The sequence below is a fragment of the Ictidomys tridecemlineatus genome, chromosome 16 (assembly GCF_052094955.1).
Source record: "Ictidomys tridecemlineatus isolate mIctTri1 chromosome 16, mIctTri1.hap1, whole genome shotgun sequence".
Classification (NCBI taxonomy): Eukaryota; Metazoa; Chordata; class Mammalia; order Rodentia; family Sciuridae; genus Ictidomys; species Ictidomys tridecemlineatus.
The window spans coordinates 46,974,014-46,988,684 of NC_135492.1; the positions used below are offsets into that span (position 1 = coordinate 46,974,014).

General features: G+C 47.9%; 1 protein-coding gene across 8 annotated transcripts in view; it reads right to left on the minus strand.

Moving 5' to 3' along the window:
• The window catches only part of Cntn4 (contactin 4), an 819,812-nt gene that overhangs the window by 12,140 nt on the left and 793,001 nt on the right, over positions 1 to 14,671 (minus strand). For 5 of the 8 annotated variants that reach the window (XM_040290053.2, XM_078033565.1, XM_040290059.2 and 2 more), the window contains 8 exons: positions 13,783 to 13,903; positions 10,278 to 10,436; positions 8,070 to 8,219; positions 6,420 to 6,490; positions 5,148 to 5,382; positions 2,485 to 2,597; positions 1,768 to 1,954; positions 1,199 to 1,311 (listed from right to left, as the gene is read on the minus strand). In XM_040290053.2, the coding sequence (XP_040145987.2) occupies positions 1,199 to 1,311; positions 1,768 to 1,954; positions 2,485 to 2,597; positions 5,148 to 5,382; positions 6,420 to 6,490; positions 8,070 to 8,219; positions 10,278 to 10,436; positions 13,783 to 13,903 (1,149 nt within the window). Of the gene's footprint in view, positions 1 to 1,198; positions 1,312 to 1,767; positions 1,955 to 2,484; positions 2,598 to 5,147; positions 5,383 to 6,419; positions 6,491 to 6,725; positions 7,049 to 8,069; positions 8,220 to 10,277; positions 10,437 to 13,782; positions 13,904 to 14,671 lie in introns of those variants that run through there. The other 3 variants (XM_040290063.2, XM_078033568.1, XM_040290065.2) reach the window with 3 other exon arrangements.

Consider the following 14,671-nt stretch of genomic DNA (forward strand, 5'->3'; position numbering starts at 1 on the left):
TTTTAAAAAGATGGGTAGCTCGGCTTTCTTTCTCCTTGAAGCTGGAAACCAGGTCAGAGACCTGACTATCCTGAGATCGCCATACTCTGAGGAAACCCAAGCCGTCCACAGGGAGAGGCCTCACCGGACATCGATCCCTGGCCAGATTCCGGCTCTTCCACTCCATCAAAGCAGGTGGAAATGTGTCCAGGGGCACCTTAGCCCATCCAGGCCTGGGGGCCGGGGGGTGCCCACGGGCACCCAGACCAGATTTCAGAATCATGGAAACTACACACAGTAGGTGTTTTAGCCACGGGTTTGGGGGAGGCTTATCCGGAGACCATAGGAAGCTTTGGACAGACGCCTGGTCAAGACTTCCCTCGGTTGTGGAAATAAGGCTACATCCATTTTCTTCTTTTTTCTCTAAATGACTTTTCTAAATAAAACCCTCCCACTTGTTTTTCTAGATATACGAAGCTTCCTGACTACAGGCAGAGCCGAAGCGATTGGCCATTAGTTATGCTGGGACGTTATGTGTCTGACTGACCAGTCCAGCTGAGACGGGGACCAAACCCATGCTGATCAAGGGTGCCTTCAGGGTCCTCCATCCACCGAGTCCTTAACCGGGTCTGATTGATGCTGCCTGAGCCTAGAGGTTAGGTGACACTGTGGCTTGGGTAAGTGTCTCCCAAAGGTGTGGTCCCCGGCCTGTGGAACTGAGGGGGGGGTGGTGGAAATTTTAAGAGGTAGGACTTACAGGAAGGTTTTATGTCACTGGGGATGTTCCCTTAAGGGGACTCGGGGACCCTGGTCTCTTCCTCTCTCTCTCTGCTTCTCAGCGGCCGCGATGTGAGCAGCTTGCTCGACCCTGATGTCTGCCTTGGTTCAGGCCCCAAATCGACAGGGTTAACTATCTATAGAATGAAAACCTCTGGAACCTGGAGCCCAGATCAACCTTTTTCTCTCCATCGGCGGATTGTCTCAGGTGTTTGTCATAGTAATGGAAAAACTGACTAACAGGGGTGATTACCTGAATTCTGACAAATGGTTCGGGGACATTTATACAAGTTGGCCCACACCACTCTGGGGCAGAGATTCCTCAGGGGCTGGGAAAGCATCCTCAGGTAAAGGGAGAATGTGCATCATGTGATGCAGGGAAGGACACTGTCCCTCCTTCACATTAAGATGAGGTGCTTTTGCAAAGAAAGAAATTACCCACTTTGTATCCTTTGACTTCCGACTCATTATCCAGGGCCTTCACTTGATCCCAATTCAGGATAATTTTGGAGTCCGATGAATTCCATATGATGTTTCCGGGAGGTTGGCTGGGTGCTGTAAAAAAAAAAAATATGAAGATACACGAAGTCACAGGTTATTAAATCTCCAAGGATTCGGAGGAATCTCTCCTTACTGGAACTCAAGAGTGCAGGCCATTTAATGGACGATTGCACTAATCTGTGTCTTCAAGGTCACTGAGATCTGACGAGATACCGCGTTGCAAATGGAAAAAAGATTCAGCTGGTCGCCTAGCATTTAGAGCTCAAAGCAGCAGCAGCCGCCCTTCCCAGGGAGGAGAAAAAACATTTATCTTTCTGTCCTCGGGAGCAATGAATCTGGCATGATGTCCTCAAGGGTTCAGGGAGATGCTAAGGGGAGTCTGAAACCATGTCCTGATACCAATTAGTATGCAAATGGTCACTGTGAGGAGGGGTCAGGGAAGGAAACAGGGACCCGAGTCTGATGAATCCCCCCCTCCCCCCAAATATTTGTGAGCGAGTTTGTTCTTACGTGGCTTTCGGGTGGTGACGTTGACCGTGGCGCTGGAGGGACCCGTCCCAGCCGAATTATACGCCTTGACAGCCAAGTGATACAGGGCGCTGCCTTTTAAATTGGTGATTTTGGTGGATGTCTGATTGCCCACGGTGCGAATTTTTCTAGCGTTTTCTTCTTTGTCATCGTGTCTCCAGTATTTCACCTGCGAAGACAGAAAGACGCTGGAAACCCGACCCACGGGGGACATTTCCAATGTTATCAGGTAATCATTTTTTTTTTCTCTTTTTTAATGACGGAGTTGATTTTCTATGACCAATTCAATAGCTTTCAGAACAAAGAGATTTGCATGTTCTGAGAAGTCACCCATAAAATCAAGAAAGCCTTCTTTTTTTTGGTCTTTGGCTTTTTAAAAATATATACATTTTTGTTTTTTGTGTGTAGCTGTAGAGGGACACAGTGCCTTTATTTTATTTGTTTCATCTTTATGTGGTGCTGAGGATCGAACCCAGGGCCTTACCCGTGCTAGGCGAGCGACAGCCCCAGCCCCTGTTTTTGGCTTTTTGCTGAGAACCACTGTTGGTTGTTCTCCATCTTTGGTTTGAGCTTGGGTGATGCTGGGTCTATCAGACCTGAGCTCATAAATGCTTAAAATTGCATAGATCCTGAAACACCCCCCTAGAGTATACCAGGGACCGAGGATGGTACAGTCCCTGGACACGCGTGCTTGCCTACCTCGTAACCTTCGATCCGCCCTCTATTCTTCTCCAGCGGCGAGGCCCAGAAAACTTCAATATCAGTCGCAGAAAGGCTCCTGGCAAAGATACTGGCCGGTGGTTTGGTGGGTTCTGCAGAGAAAGGAATTCAAGTTCTTATGAATCAATCAGCTGCATGAGCACAAACTTCTTCAGACGATGTTCATTATCAGGTGCAAAGAATCCGTGGTTCTAGAAGGGCCCTTAAAGATGCCAGGCAAAGCCTCATTCTGCAGAGAGGCAATGACTGACGTGTAGCGGGTGGTGGCCGGGAGGAGACCACTCCAAAGCCTTTGGGTTTTCAGTTTGGAGGTGAGTGGTATGGAAGGAACCCAGAACTAGTTGAGTTCAAGATTTTTCAAAGCCAGAAATTCCTTCAAGATGGAACTTTTTTTTCTTTTCTTTTTCTTTCTGGTACTAGGGATTGAACCCAGGAATGCCTATCCACTGAGCCACATCCCCAGCCCATTTTATTTTTCTTTTTAAATTTTGAGATAGGGTCTCACTAAGTTGCTTAGGGCCTCGCTAAATGGCTGAGGCTGGCTATCAACTTGCCATCCTCCTGCCTCAGCCTCCTGAGCCGCTGGGATTACGGGAGGGCACCACCGTGCTTGGTTGGAACTTGCTTAATGAACACTTGTCATCAGTAGTAATTCTAGTCACTGGATTATGAGAACAATGGAGAAAAGGAAAAAAAAATGACAGTCACCTGACTTCACTAAGAGAAAAAACATTTATCTTTCTGTCCTCGGGAGCAATGAATCTGGCATGATGTCCTCAAGGGTCCAGAGAGCGGAACGGACACTAGTTTAGCTTCATGCTGTGGATCTCCATGTTCTTGGACAAGATTTAGCCACAGTTTACCCAAGTCATTGGCATTCTCCGCTAAAAGGACAGGCTGGACCAACTGTTTCCCAAATTTCAGTTATTTTATTTTGTTTTTTTGGCAGAGTTTCAGCCTGCGTACTGTTTGTATATGAATCTTTCCTTTTGATGGTCTTTTTGAAAGAAAAATCGAGCTGAGCCTCGTTGTAAGTAATAACACTCATGACATCTTGCATCTGACCGAATAGCTCTCTATTTTTTTCGAATGCAGCCGAAATCAACACGGGCCTCTTATTTGATACTGTGAAAAGTTCGTGCGATGTCATTCACAGTCATCCTGTGTACCCCCACCGGAATGCACACCACCCTCGAGGCCATGTGGAACAAGGAGACCTCCATCTACCGGGGATAATCGAAGATTCTATTGATGCATTCATGAGTTCAGCATTTATTAAATGTCTGGCACACAGGGGAAAGACAAAGGACCCATCCCCAGGAAACACAGGTGGGAACCTGCCACCAGAATATTCAAAATCTGCAGTAGAGTGGGTGTGAATTAGAATAGAGGAACGTGCGAATACTATAAATATGACCACTAGAGATGAACTGGGAGAAAATGGAGCGGTTCCTGTCCTGGGCTGGCCTGGGGAATCAGAGAGGCCGTGGTTGTTCAAGTGGAGGCTTAAAGGGCTGGTATGAATTCACGAGGTGGGCAGGACAGGGGACGTGCTGTGGCATCTGGGTAACGTCAAAGGACGTGGTCAGGGCATGGAGAATGCAGGGAAGCCTGGGAGGGGTAAGGGAGGCGGAAGCCAAGGACAGGTGACGGAGGCCAAGGAGAGGTGACAGAGAGCTGCAGAACTTAAGGGATGGTTTCTCTCTGGGGGGAAAGACTTGACCGCATCTTCACTGAGTCCGAAGTAAATAGCTCAACTTCCACACGTTTCAACGTGGTCCCATTCTGAACATCACCTTTAAGCTGGGCATGGTGGGGCACGCTGGTCATCCCAGCAGCTTGGGAGGCTGAGGCAGGAGGATCATAAGTTCAAAGCCAGCCTCAGCAACTTAGTGAGGCCCTTAGCAACTCAGTGAGACCCTGTCTCTAAATAAAATACAAAACAGGGCTGGAGGTGTGGCTCAGTAGTTAAGCACCCCTGGGTTCAGTCCCTGGTACCAAAAAGAAAAAAAAAAAAATAGAAGTACCCCATACAGATTATAAAAACAGAAGTGGTGTCAGGAAATGCAGGTTTCTATTTTGATATTTGCTTAAGGAGATAAAAAAAATATATAATTTAAAAAAGCAATGACGTAGATAGGTAGATAGATTCAAAGAGAGACAAGATCTTATGTGGCCCTTGGAATCTGGGCCCTCTGCAACAGAATCGATAATGGACAGCCATGGACATGTTTTTATATGCAGTATTTTTATATACATCTTTTGATAATGAACCACATTTTTTAAAAAAAATTGATGCCAGGGATTGAACGCAGGGGTGCTTAACCACGGAGCCCCATCCCCAGCCCTATTTTGTATATTATTTAGAGACAGGGTCTCCCTGAGTGGCTTAGGGCCTTGCTGAGTTGCTGAGGCTGGCCTTGGACTCAGGATCCTCCTGCCTCAGCCTCCTGAGCTGCTGGGATGACAGGCGTGTGCCACTGTGCCTGGCATGAACCACATTTTTTTCACACGATACTTTTCTCAAATCCAGATGTGCCTTTGATTTACGTGTTCCGTGCGTCCTAAACCGACAGTCCATCCTACATAGAAACCTGAGCATTGAAGGAACATCAGCTTTGTCCAGGAAAAACACAGCGTACCTTCTTCCGCAGAATACACCAGGGTGGTGGGGCTGAAGGGTCCTTCTCCCTTGTTGTTGAAGACGCCCACTTTAACCTCGAAGGGAGAGAAGGGGCGCACGCTCTCATTCCTGAACACGTATCTGGAGGCATCGGCCGAGGCCAGCACCGTGAGCATCCAGATCATCTTGCCATGGGGCCGGAAGGCTACCACGTACCCAAAGCCTCTGCCGTTCTGTAACTCCTCGGGCACCGTCTGGAATGAAAGGAGGTGGTGGCCTTCAGAAATCCCAGCAGTTTGATTCCCAAGCCAACACACAAACAAGATTGTCTACCTTCTTCCCTTCTCTGCTTCTTATGATTATATCAAGATTTTTTTTTCCTTTTTTAAAAATTTAGGGTCGGCCAATAATGTACCTAACACATTCAGGAGATTGGAGATTGGCAGCCGGCTTAAAGCACTCAATGACCATCTGCAGGGGACCCCTGGGCTCCGAGGGTCACTCCCAACGCTGAAATCGTTGGAAATGACCTTGAAAGGAGATAGTTGGGGGAAATGTCACCCCCACCCCCAGCATCTCCCTCTAGTGCCAAAGAGGGGGAAGGTCTTCACTGGTCCAAGGGACCCAGACCGTCTTGGCCTCTCAGGCAGGACCTTCCTGCTCCGAGGAGAAGAGCTCAGCCCGAGGGGGTGGGGGGTGAGGGGCTCGCAGGAGAGGAAATGATTCCATTTTTACAGCCTCAGACTAGAATCTTTCAAAACATTAAAGGACCCTTTTCTGAAAGCGCCTCAGCTTCTCTCTCAAAATCAATTTTTAATAAATTGGTGACTAACCTTCCTCCAGGTTGTTTTTTTGTTTTTTTTTTTAAAAAAATGCCTCTTAATCCAGCAGCAAAACCAATTGCCAGGCGAGCCTGCTGGTGCTGCGCTGAATCTCTGGCTGGCAGACGCTTTAAATCAATTGACCATGTAGCAATTCAGGAAGGAAAGAAAACCCTGGTTTTCTCTGAACCCTTTTCTTTCATTTTCTCTCTCTCTCTCTCTCTCTTTTTTTTAATAACTTGTGTTGGCTTCTCCTCCCTGATTGTTTTTTCCTGGGATGTATCAAATGAAAAAAATCTTGCCTACACCATGGATGGGCTAGCACCTTCCTTTCCTGCTACCCATTAGCTAGGGGAAAGGAAGCGCTGGTACTCGAATAGATTTTAGCGGCTCAGGACAGAGGGGAAGGCTCCCCAGCTACGTCTGAAAGAATACCACGGCCCAGACCAGTGCCCTGCGGTTTCATTTACCTCCCAGGTGATAACCAGTTCAGATTTGCTTCCTCCACCTCCACTGACGTTGGCCGGGGTGACTTCAGGAACTGCATGGGAGACACAGAACAAGTCACGTCACACAAGCGATGGCAGGTGACTGCTGGGGAAGCCTGGTGGCTTCCCAGTGGCTCACCGCCAGCCCATGCTCGGACACACACACCTTCAAGGAGGTGAAGCGTGTCCGTGGCTCGCGGTTACCTGTTTCCCATTCAGCAAGAGGGCACGTCTGACCCAGAGACCCAGGGGTTCCAGGGAGGAGGAAAGAACAGAGGTGCGTGCGCATTTCCGAGCTTGGTGAGGTGTTTATTAGCCACGTGGTGATACACACAAAGGGGACAGGGGACCCTCTCTGCTCAGGCAGAGCTGACCATCCAGGTGGAGGGCAGGGGCGTGGGGGGACCGTTTATAGAGCCAATCCAGGACACGGTTGAGCAGAGACAGAATGAAGAGGAGCTGAGGTGTTCTGCAGCAGCAGGTTGCTGGACGGGGCGGGCTAATGGCTTCTCAGAAGAAGGTGAGCTTTGAGCTGGGTGCTGGAGGAAGCGGTGAGCAGGGGGTGACCCCTGGCTGCTCACTGTCTTAACCTCTTTGATCCCCACTTTTCTCTGTAAAAGAGGGGGAAATCGGGCTGGTTTCCTCCCTGGGATCGCCGAGTGGAATTAATTCAAGTGTAATTTTGCAGGGGGGCGAAGGAAGCCTCGGGTTAGCTGGGGTATCATCACGGGACTGCAAGACTTCAGGCAGAACTGTCCACTGGAGAGTGGGGGTGTGTCCCCGTTAAAGTCAAGGACCTAGATGGATTTTTTTTTTTTTGGTTTCTCTTCCCTGAGAGTAGGGTCAGATTGATTATTTGCTTAGGAGCATTGCTAGTGCTAGTCCTTCAACAACCATCCGGCTTATCCCTACAAAGACCACCGACGTGGGTGCACCACTTCACAGGCCCAGATGAACAGATGTTCTCTATTTCTGCTCAAACTGTCTCCAGATGTTCTAAGTCTTAGCTTCTGGGACGGTTTAGACCCCAGGAAAATTCTAGAGGAACTTTCTGGAGACATTTTTTTTTTCTTTGCCATCATTGATCTCTGTGAGAGGATGTCATTTGAAATGTGGGTTTGGGGATTTATTTTTAATAATCCCATTAGGATCTTGGTGACCTCTGAACCCGTGAAGAAGGACTTTTTTTCAGGGGGTGGGGACGAGGGATTGAACGCAGGGGCACTTGGCCACAGAGCCCCATCCCCAGCCCTGTTTTGTATTTTATTTAGAGACAGGGTCTCACTGAGTGGCTTAGCGCCTTGCTTTGGCTGAGGCTGGCTCTGAACTCTCGATCCTCCTGCCTCAGCCTCCCGAGCTGCTGGGATGACAGGCGTGCGCCACTGTGCCCAGCAAGAGTTGGATTTTGAAAGCGCTTCTGGCTCTACCAGGGAACCCAACGTGGCGGACCCAACTGGTGGTCACAACTCACTGCCTGCCCAGCTCACCTCCTGCTGACCTGATTTCTGATCTTTTAAAATCCTTTAAGGGGAAGAACGTGCCAATACACAGACTCCTCAAGAATTGAAAGTCTCTCCAAAGGAGCAGGCGCGGCTGGAACAGATGAGGTCAATCCCAGGGGGGACTACTCACGGGCCTCTTCCGTCCTCCGCTTCTCAGAGGGCCGGCTGGGCTCCCCAATGCCGATCACGTTGGCTGCGACGGTCCGGAATTCGTATTCGACCCAAGGGTTCAAGCCCACCACGGTCGCTGTGAATGTCTTCCCATCGATGAGTTCTGGGACTGCGAGACACCAAAAGATGAGAAGGTTTCACAGGATTCCCAGAAGACAAACAAACCAATGCAGACCCCATCCATCCATCCATCCATCTGTCATCCATCCATCACCTCATTCAGGGCCTGGTAGGTGGTTTGATGGTAACCCCTGAGCTCTGTTCAACTAACACACTCAAATCAGACGCCAGCAGGATGACCTCATAAAAATGCAAGGCCCTCCAAGCCTGAAGCTACCGACTGGGACAATTCTTAGGATCCCGTAACAGGTTTTTCCCGCATGGACTATATAGGCGAGCTTTCCTTCTGACAGCTATCCAATGAGTCAGGTTACGTCTGTTCTCACACAATCCTCACTGCGCCCGTTTAACAGACGCTGTAGGGAGACAGCAGTCAAGGCTAGAAGTCACTGCCTCACTTCCAGATGCTTCTCATCTAACACTCCCGGGACTCAACAGAAACTCAGTGTGACCGCGGAAGGCTGTTTCTGAGATTCGATTAAGCTAAAATGAAAAAAATAAAAATAAAAAAGTAGGGGTTGTTCAAATCAACAATTTATATAAATTGCCTAAAATTGGGTCCCACTACATTAAAATGTGGAGGCCACACAAGGCAGCCCTCGGGGACTATGGAAATGTGTAAATTTCTTGCAGGAATTACCTGTTTTTCATCCAACCTTCTTCTCCTCAAATGAACCTAAATTTAAAAATGAGACACTGACAGAGGTGTAAGAATCAGGACCCCCAAAGAGAAATGATTACGAAACTTTAAGAAATACAGGGGTACACCATAATTATAAAGAAATTATAAAAAATAATTTAAAAAAAGGAAAGAAGGTGAAAATGTTACGGCCACTAATGATGGCCTGGAAAAAAATCATGCTAAAATTTGTAAATTGATTTTAAAAACTTCACACCTCTTCATCCCCAAATCTATCCACCTAAACTGAGAGGCAGCAGTTCAAAAGGCTCCTAGATACTGCTTTCTGGAAAGTTATGCAGAAGCTTTACTAAGACTGGATTAAAGCCTGGCATATTACTGAGGCCCTGAGCAACTCAGCGAGACCCTGTCTCAAAATGAAATGGAAAAAAAAAAAAAGTCCAGGGGTTGGGCAGAGTGGTGCACGCCTGTCATCCCTGCAACTCGGGAGGCTGAGGCAGGAGGATGGCGACTTCAAAGCCACCCTCAGCAACAGTGGGGCACTAAGCAACTCAGCAAGACCCTGTCTCTAAGTAAAATACAGAATAGGGCTAGGGAGGGGGCTCCGTGGTTGAGCACTGCTGAGTTCAATCCCCAGTGAAACTCCCTCCCCCTCAATAGAGGCCAGTGATGTGGCTTAATGGTTCAGCGCCCTGGGTTCAAATCCCAGCAACACACACACACACACACACACACACACACACACACACATAAATGAATGAATGAATGAATAAATAAATAAAAATAAAATAGAAAAGGGCGAGGGATGTGGCTTAATGGTTAAGTGCCCTGGGGTTGAATTCCCAGTACCAAAAATAAATAAATAAGTAAATAAATAAATAGAAATAAGGTCGGCATAGCCCACGGCTTCCCAACCTACCACAGTGGTACAAGGATGATTTTAAGGAATACACAGATGCATGTAATTTTTTTTTTTTTAATAATCGGTTTTAAATTTGTTAAGGAACAAAGAAAAAACCCCAGTATCAGACCTATCACTTCACAGATACTATTGCTTAAGAGAAGCAAAAAACAAAACAAAACCCAAAATCCCAGCAAAATAGGAGTCGTTACAGAGAAAACTATGAAGTCACTGACGGCCACAGCGGGCTGAGGTCTGGGAGACCCGGACACACTGCATCATCTGCAGTTGACCCTTGACTCCTGTCCCAGTGGGCTGTCTGTCCGACTCACTGTGCTGTGGAAGTCCCCGAGAGACGCACCCAGCCCCAGCACCCAGCACCCAGCACCCAGCACCCAGCCCCAGCACCCAGCCCCAGCACCCAGCCCCAGCACCCAGCACCCAGCACCCAGCACCCAGCCCCAGCACCCAGCCCCAGCACCCAGCCCCAGCACCCAGCGTGGTACCTGTACTGACTGCCTGCCAGCCCACGGAGAAGGGAGTCCTGGCTTGGATGACGTACATGGTGACGGGGCTGTGGTTGTCAGGCCCGGGTCTCCAGGACAGCTGGGCAGTGGTGTCGGTGATCTCGTCTATGGTCACCGCCTCTGGGGGCCCCGGAGGACCTGGGAAAGAGTGAGACCCCCGGGGTCGGGTCAGTATGACAAGTGACCTGGTGAGCGACCCACCGGACGGTGGCTGATCCCCTCCGGACTCCTCACTTGTGAAACCCTTTATGACCACCTGCCAGGGGCTGGGCCCTGTGCTGGGCTCTGGCACTACACAGATCAACGAGGCGTGCCCCTGGCTTCCAGCCACCACCAAGCCGAGCCTTACAGGAGAGAATACGGGGCCACCTAAGGTCCAAGTTCATTCCTCCACTCATTATATACATGCGTGGGTTCCTCCTGTGGGTCATGGGCACCGCTCTCGGCAGACACAGTAGACTTTGCTCTGGGATTCACTCCTTCGCCTGTAGGGGGCGCCCTAACGCCCTCTTTCCTTTTAAAATAAACCATCTTTATAGAATCCACAGATGACACCAGATTTATCTTCTCCTTCTAACTCTTGGCTAAGGAATCTGGGTATCTGCTCACGGAAACTGATTGATTTTCCATGGTGACATTTCAGCCTGCCCACCTAATGTCACCCAGGTGGGGCTGAGGCAACCTTGGGTCTTTGGGATTCTTATTAACCCAGGTGAATCTAGACAACGATGTCCTCTTCTTCCTCTCTCTCCTTCACCTCTCCTCCTCCTTCCTTCCTTCCTTTCTGTTGTGGTTTAGACGTGTCTGTCCCCCAAAAGACAACGTAAGAATATTCAGAGGGGGGAATGATTAGATTGTGAGAGGTGTGACCTGATCAGTTGGATTAATCCACTGATGTGGATTAAATGGGTGGTAACTGTAGGCAGGTAGAGTGTGGATGGAGGAGGCAGGTCAATGGGGTATGCCTTTGGGTTCATATTTTGTCCCTGGTGAGCAGAGCGCTCGCTCTCTCTCTCTCTCTCTCTCTCTCTCTCTCTCTTTCCTGGTTAACATGTCCTGAGCTGCTTTCCTCCCTCACACCCGTCCGCCATGATGTTCTGCCTCACCTCAGGCCTACAGCTGTGGATCTGGCCATCTGTGGAGTAAGATCTCTGAATCCAGGTACTAAAATAAACTTTTCTTCCTCTAAATTGTCCTCCTCTGGTCTCTTTGTCATAGCAATGAAAAGCTGACTGAAACACTTCTTTCCTTCCCCTCTCTCTCTCTTTCTGGATTCCTCAACCTAGCCCTTCCATCCTTTTTCTTTATGGGTACTGCTTCGATGGCCTTCAGAACCCAAGGATCACTAAATGGAATTGTGTTTCCTCCACACTCCTCAGAAATCGCCACTGATGGGAAGTATCTGAGACCACCGTCCGTCGGCCCCCATGTGTAAGAAGGAAATGTAGAGGGTCGTAAGAATTTGACCTTTGGAGAAAAAAAATGGTATTTTCAGGGCTTTGCTTATTTTTCTTTATCTTCCTGCCCCCCCCCCTTTCAAAATGATGACATGTGCAACTGTCGGTCCTTTGAGCAAAATGATAACATGGTCAGGGGTGCATACAAGTTTTTTTTTCTTTTTGTGACAAACAACAGCAGAGGGACGGTTGGGTGGAGGCTGGTGTCTGCTGCTTGCTCAGGGGTGGCCTTTGAAGGTGCTGCTATGGATTGAGGATAGGGGGAGACCAGCCCTCAAAGCCATACTCGATTCAAACATCAAAATCTGCCCCCCAGGCTCCTGTAAGGGTGTCTCTACCTCAATGGGCAGAAAGTCTGCCCAGACAAAGCAGGAGGAGATAAGATGAGAGATCAGGGTTTAAAAGGGCATATTAATTTATTGGCCTTATTAACTGATTAGAACTAGATTTTCTTTTGGGCTGCGTTTGCAACTTCGATGTTATTCTCTGTGAAATGAAGTATACAGTATCATTTAAGAACTTCAAGTATTACTGACTTAAATATTTATCAGTCTAATTTATTGGCGTTTAAACGGCTGATCTGAACATTATCCTAATTAAATAGAGGATAAATCTCCAGCAATAGAATCCTTTTGTCCCTAAGGAGAGAGCAGATCGACTCTGGTGTATTTTTTTTTTTCTTTTTAAGTAGAATTAAACATGTTTCTGCTAAGATATTCTGTGGGCAGATCAACCTAAGTTATAAGATTTTTTTTTCTTCTTATCTGCACCATGACTGAATGATTTTTTTTAAAGGCAATTTAAAGGTAACCAAAGCATACATGAAATAAATGCTATTTTTCTTTAACCTATTTTTAACCTTAGCACCTTTAAGGTGCTAATTCCTACACATCTCCCTGTCACCTTCTACCTAGAGGATTCAGCACAGAATTGGAGGTATTTCCCACCATGCCTTGTTTCCTGGTTCACCCTGCCTCCAAGGCTGATCTCCTGGGTCTTTATTTTCTTGCTCTTGAAGCTCCACCTGAGCTCAGCTAGCTGGCTAAAGAGGGCTTGACACCTATAGTTAGGAATTCTGACCAAGGAGCTGCAAGCCAAGATATTATTTTCATGTTCTGGGTTGGCTTCATTTTTACTTTTATTTTCTTTATTCAATTTTGTTGATGGTGCTGGGGATCCCACCCAGGGTCTCATGCATGCGAGGTGAGCCTGCATATCCCTGACCTAACCTCCTGACCCAGTTTTTATTTTTAATACTTTAGGAAATCCCCGAGCATGCACCAGCCTGGTTCTGGAATGCACACTGGTTCACTAGTGCTTTAATTTTTATTTAAAGGTATTTCTTGAAAATCCACTAAGCGGAACTTGGAACGGGCTCCGTGGGCCTAGCTTAGCTTAGGTCCAGGTTACATCAAGTTGGCGACACTCAAAAGAGATTCGTACAAATGCTAGTATTTGCTATTCGCCTCAGCTTATTCGCTACATCCCAGGAAACCAAAGGGGTGTTTCCTGTCACCCCTAAAGTGATATTAAAAAAAAAAACCAAACTCAATTAGTTTTACAAGAAAAAAAATGAATCTGGTAGCAGTCTGATGATAAACTTCTTAAACTACTGTTCAAATAGCCCGCTGCCCAGAACACTGTGGGTTAGCCCAGAGGAGACCCACAAAGGCCCAGGTGAAACCCTTTTGAGACTCTTGGCTTTGGTTAATCTTAAGTCATTGTAGAAAATCACAGGGACCCCAGCTGCCCTAATTTGGGGGTACTTGAAGGTGTCACTTTTAGTATAAAGAAACTGGGCTTGCTCGTTATAGCTTCTGACATTGCCCCAGGAGGAACTTCTAGAAACTTCTGGGGACTGGTAACTAACCACTGCTAACATGTAGTTCATGTCTTTTTTTAAATTTTTTCCTCCGTACTTGGAAACCACTGAGAGGTCTTAGAACTCTGTGCCAGAGTAGATATCACAAAAAATGTTTTAAAGACAAAAGAGCAGGGGGAGGGGGGTCGGAAAAAAAATCCAATACCTCTTACAATCAGGTCTGCTGTGGCCGATAACTTGTCCACACTGGTTTGGACCATGCAGACGTATTTCCCAGCATGCTTCAGTTGGATGTTTCGGATCATCAAATCCCCAGCTGAATCCTGCTGATAAAGGAGGGGAGAGTGGGCTACGATTACTTTCTAATGAGCTCTAAACATCCTCCGCACAGGAAGGACACGGTGACTAAAGGATTTATTTTGACGCCGGCCGATGACAACATTAGCGAGGCAGGCCGTGGCCTGTGGATGCTCCTGATTGACACATCGCAGCGCCAACGCCTTCCGATGGCACCTTCCAGAGACCTCAGGTGTCTGGCCTCTCGGGCTCCCTGGAGCGGTTCTGCCACTGTCAGGTGGCTCCTGATCTGGTCTTGGGGGTTTCTCCGACATGTCCTCCCCCTGCCCTCTGCGTTGGCATTCCAACACTTTGCAACTCCACATTTGGAAAGAGGAAGCAAACCGTCCCCCCGGTTTGCAGGCTTTTGGTAATTTCCCGTAGAGCCTTGTTCTACAGCCAGCAATTTTGATTGCTCCCAGGTTTGAATTAAAGGATTATGAAGACCAGACTCCCCAGGGAAATCTCCCATCACCTAGTGTGGAACGGGTGCTAATTTGTTTCCCGAATGCCAAATGCACGTTTGATTAGCAGATGAATAGGACTAATTACATCCCCGGGTGTAGAGATGTCTCTGTGCCCCAGAAATAATTCTACAGCATTCAACAGCGTGGGACTTCGAATAAACAGGAGAGATCCCTCCTCAGGCTGGCACAGAGGTGGCATTTGAATGAAGGACTCTGGTTTCTTATCCCTGTTCATCCAGAGCCTGGTGAACATCTGCTCCAGCATAGGTCCATCCCACAGGCCAGGTGTTG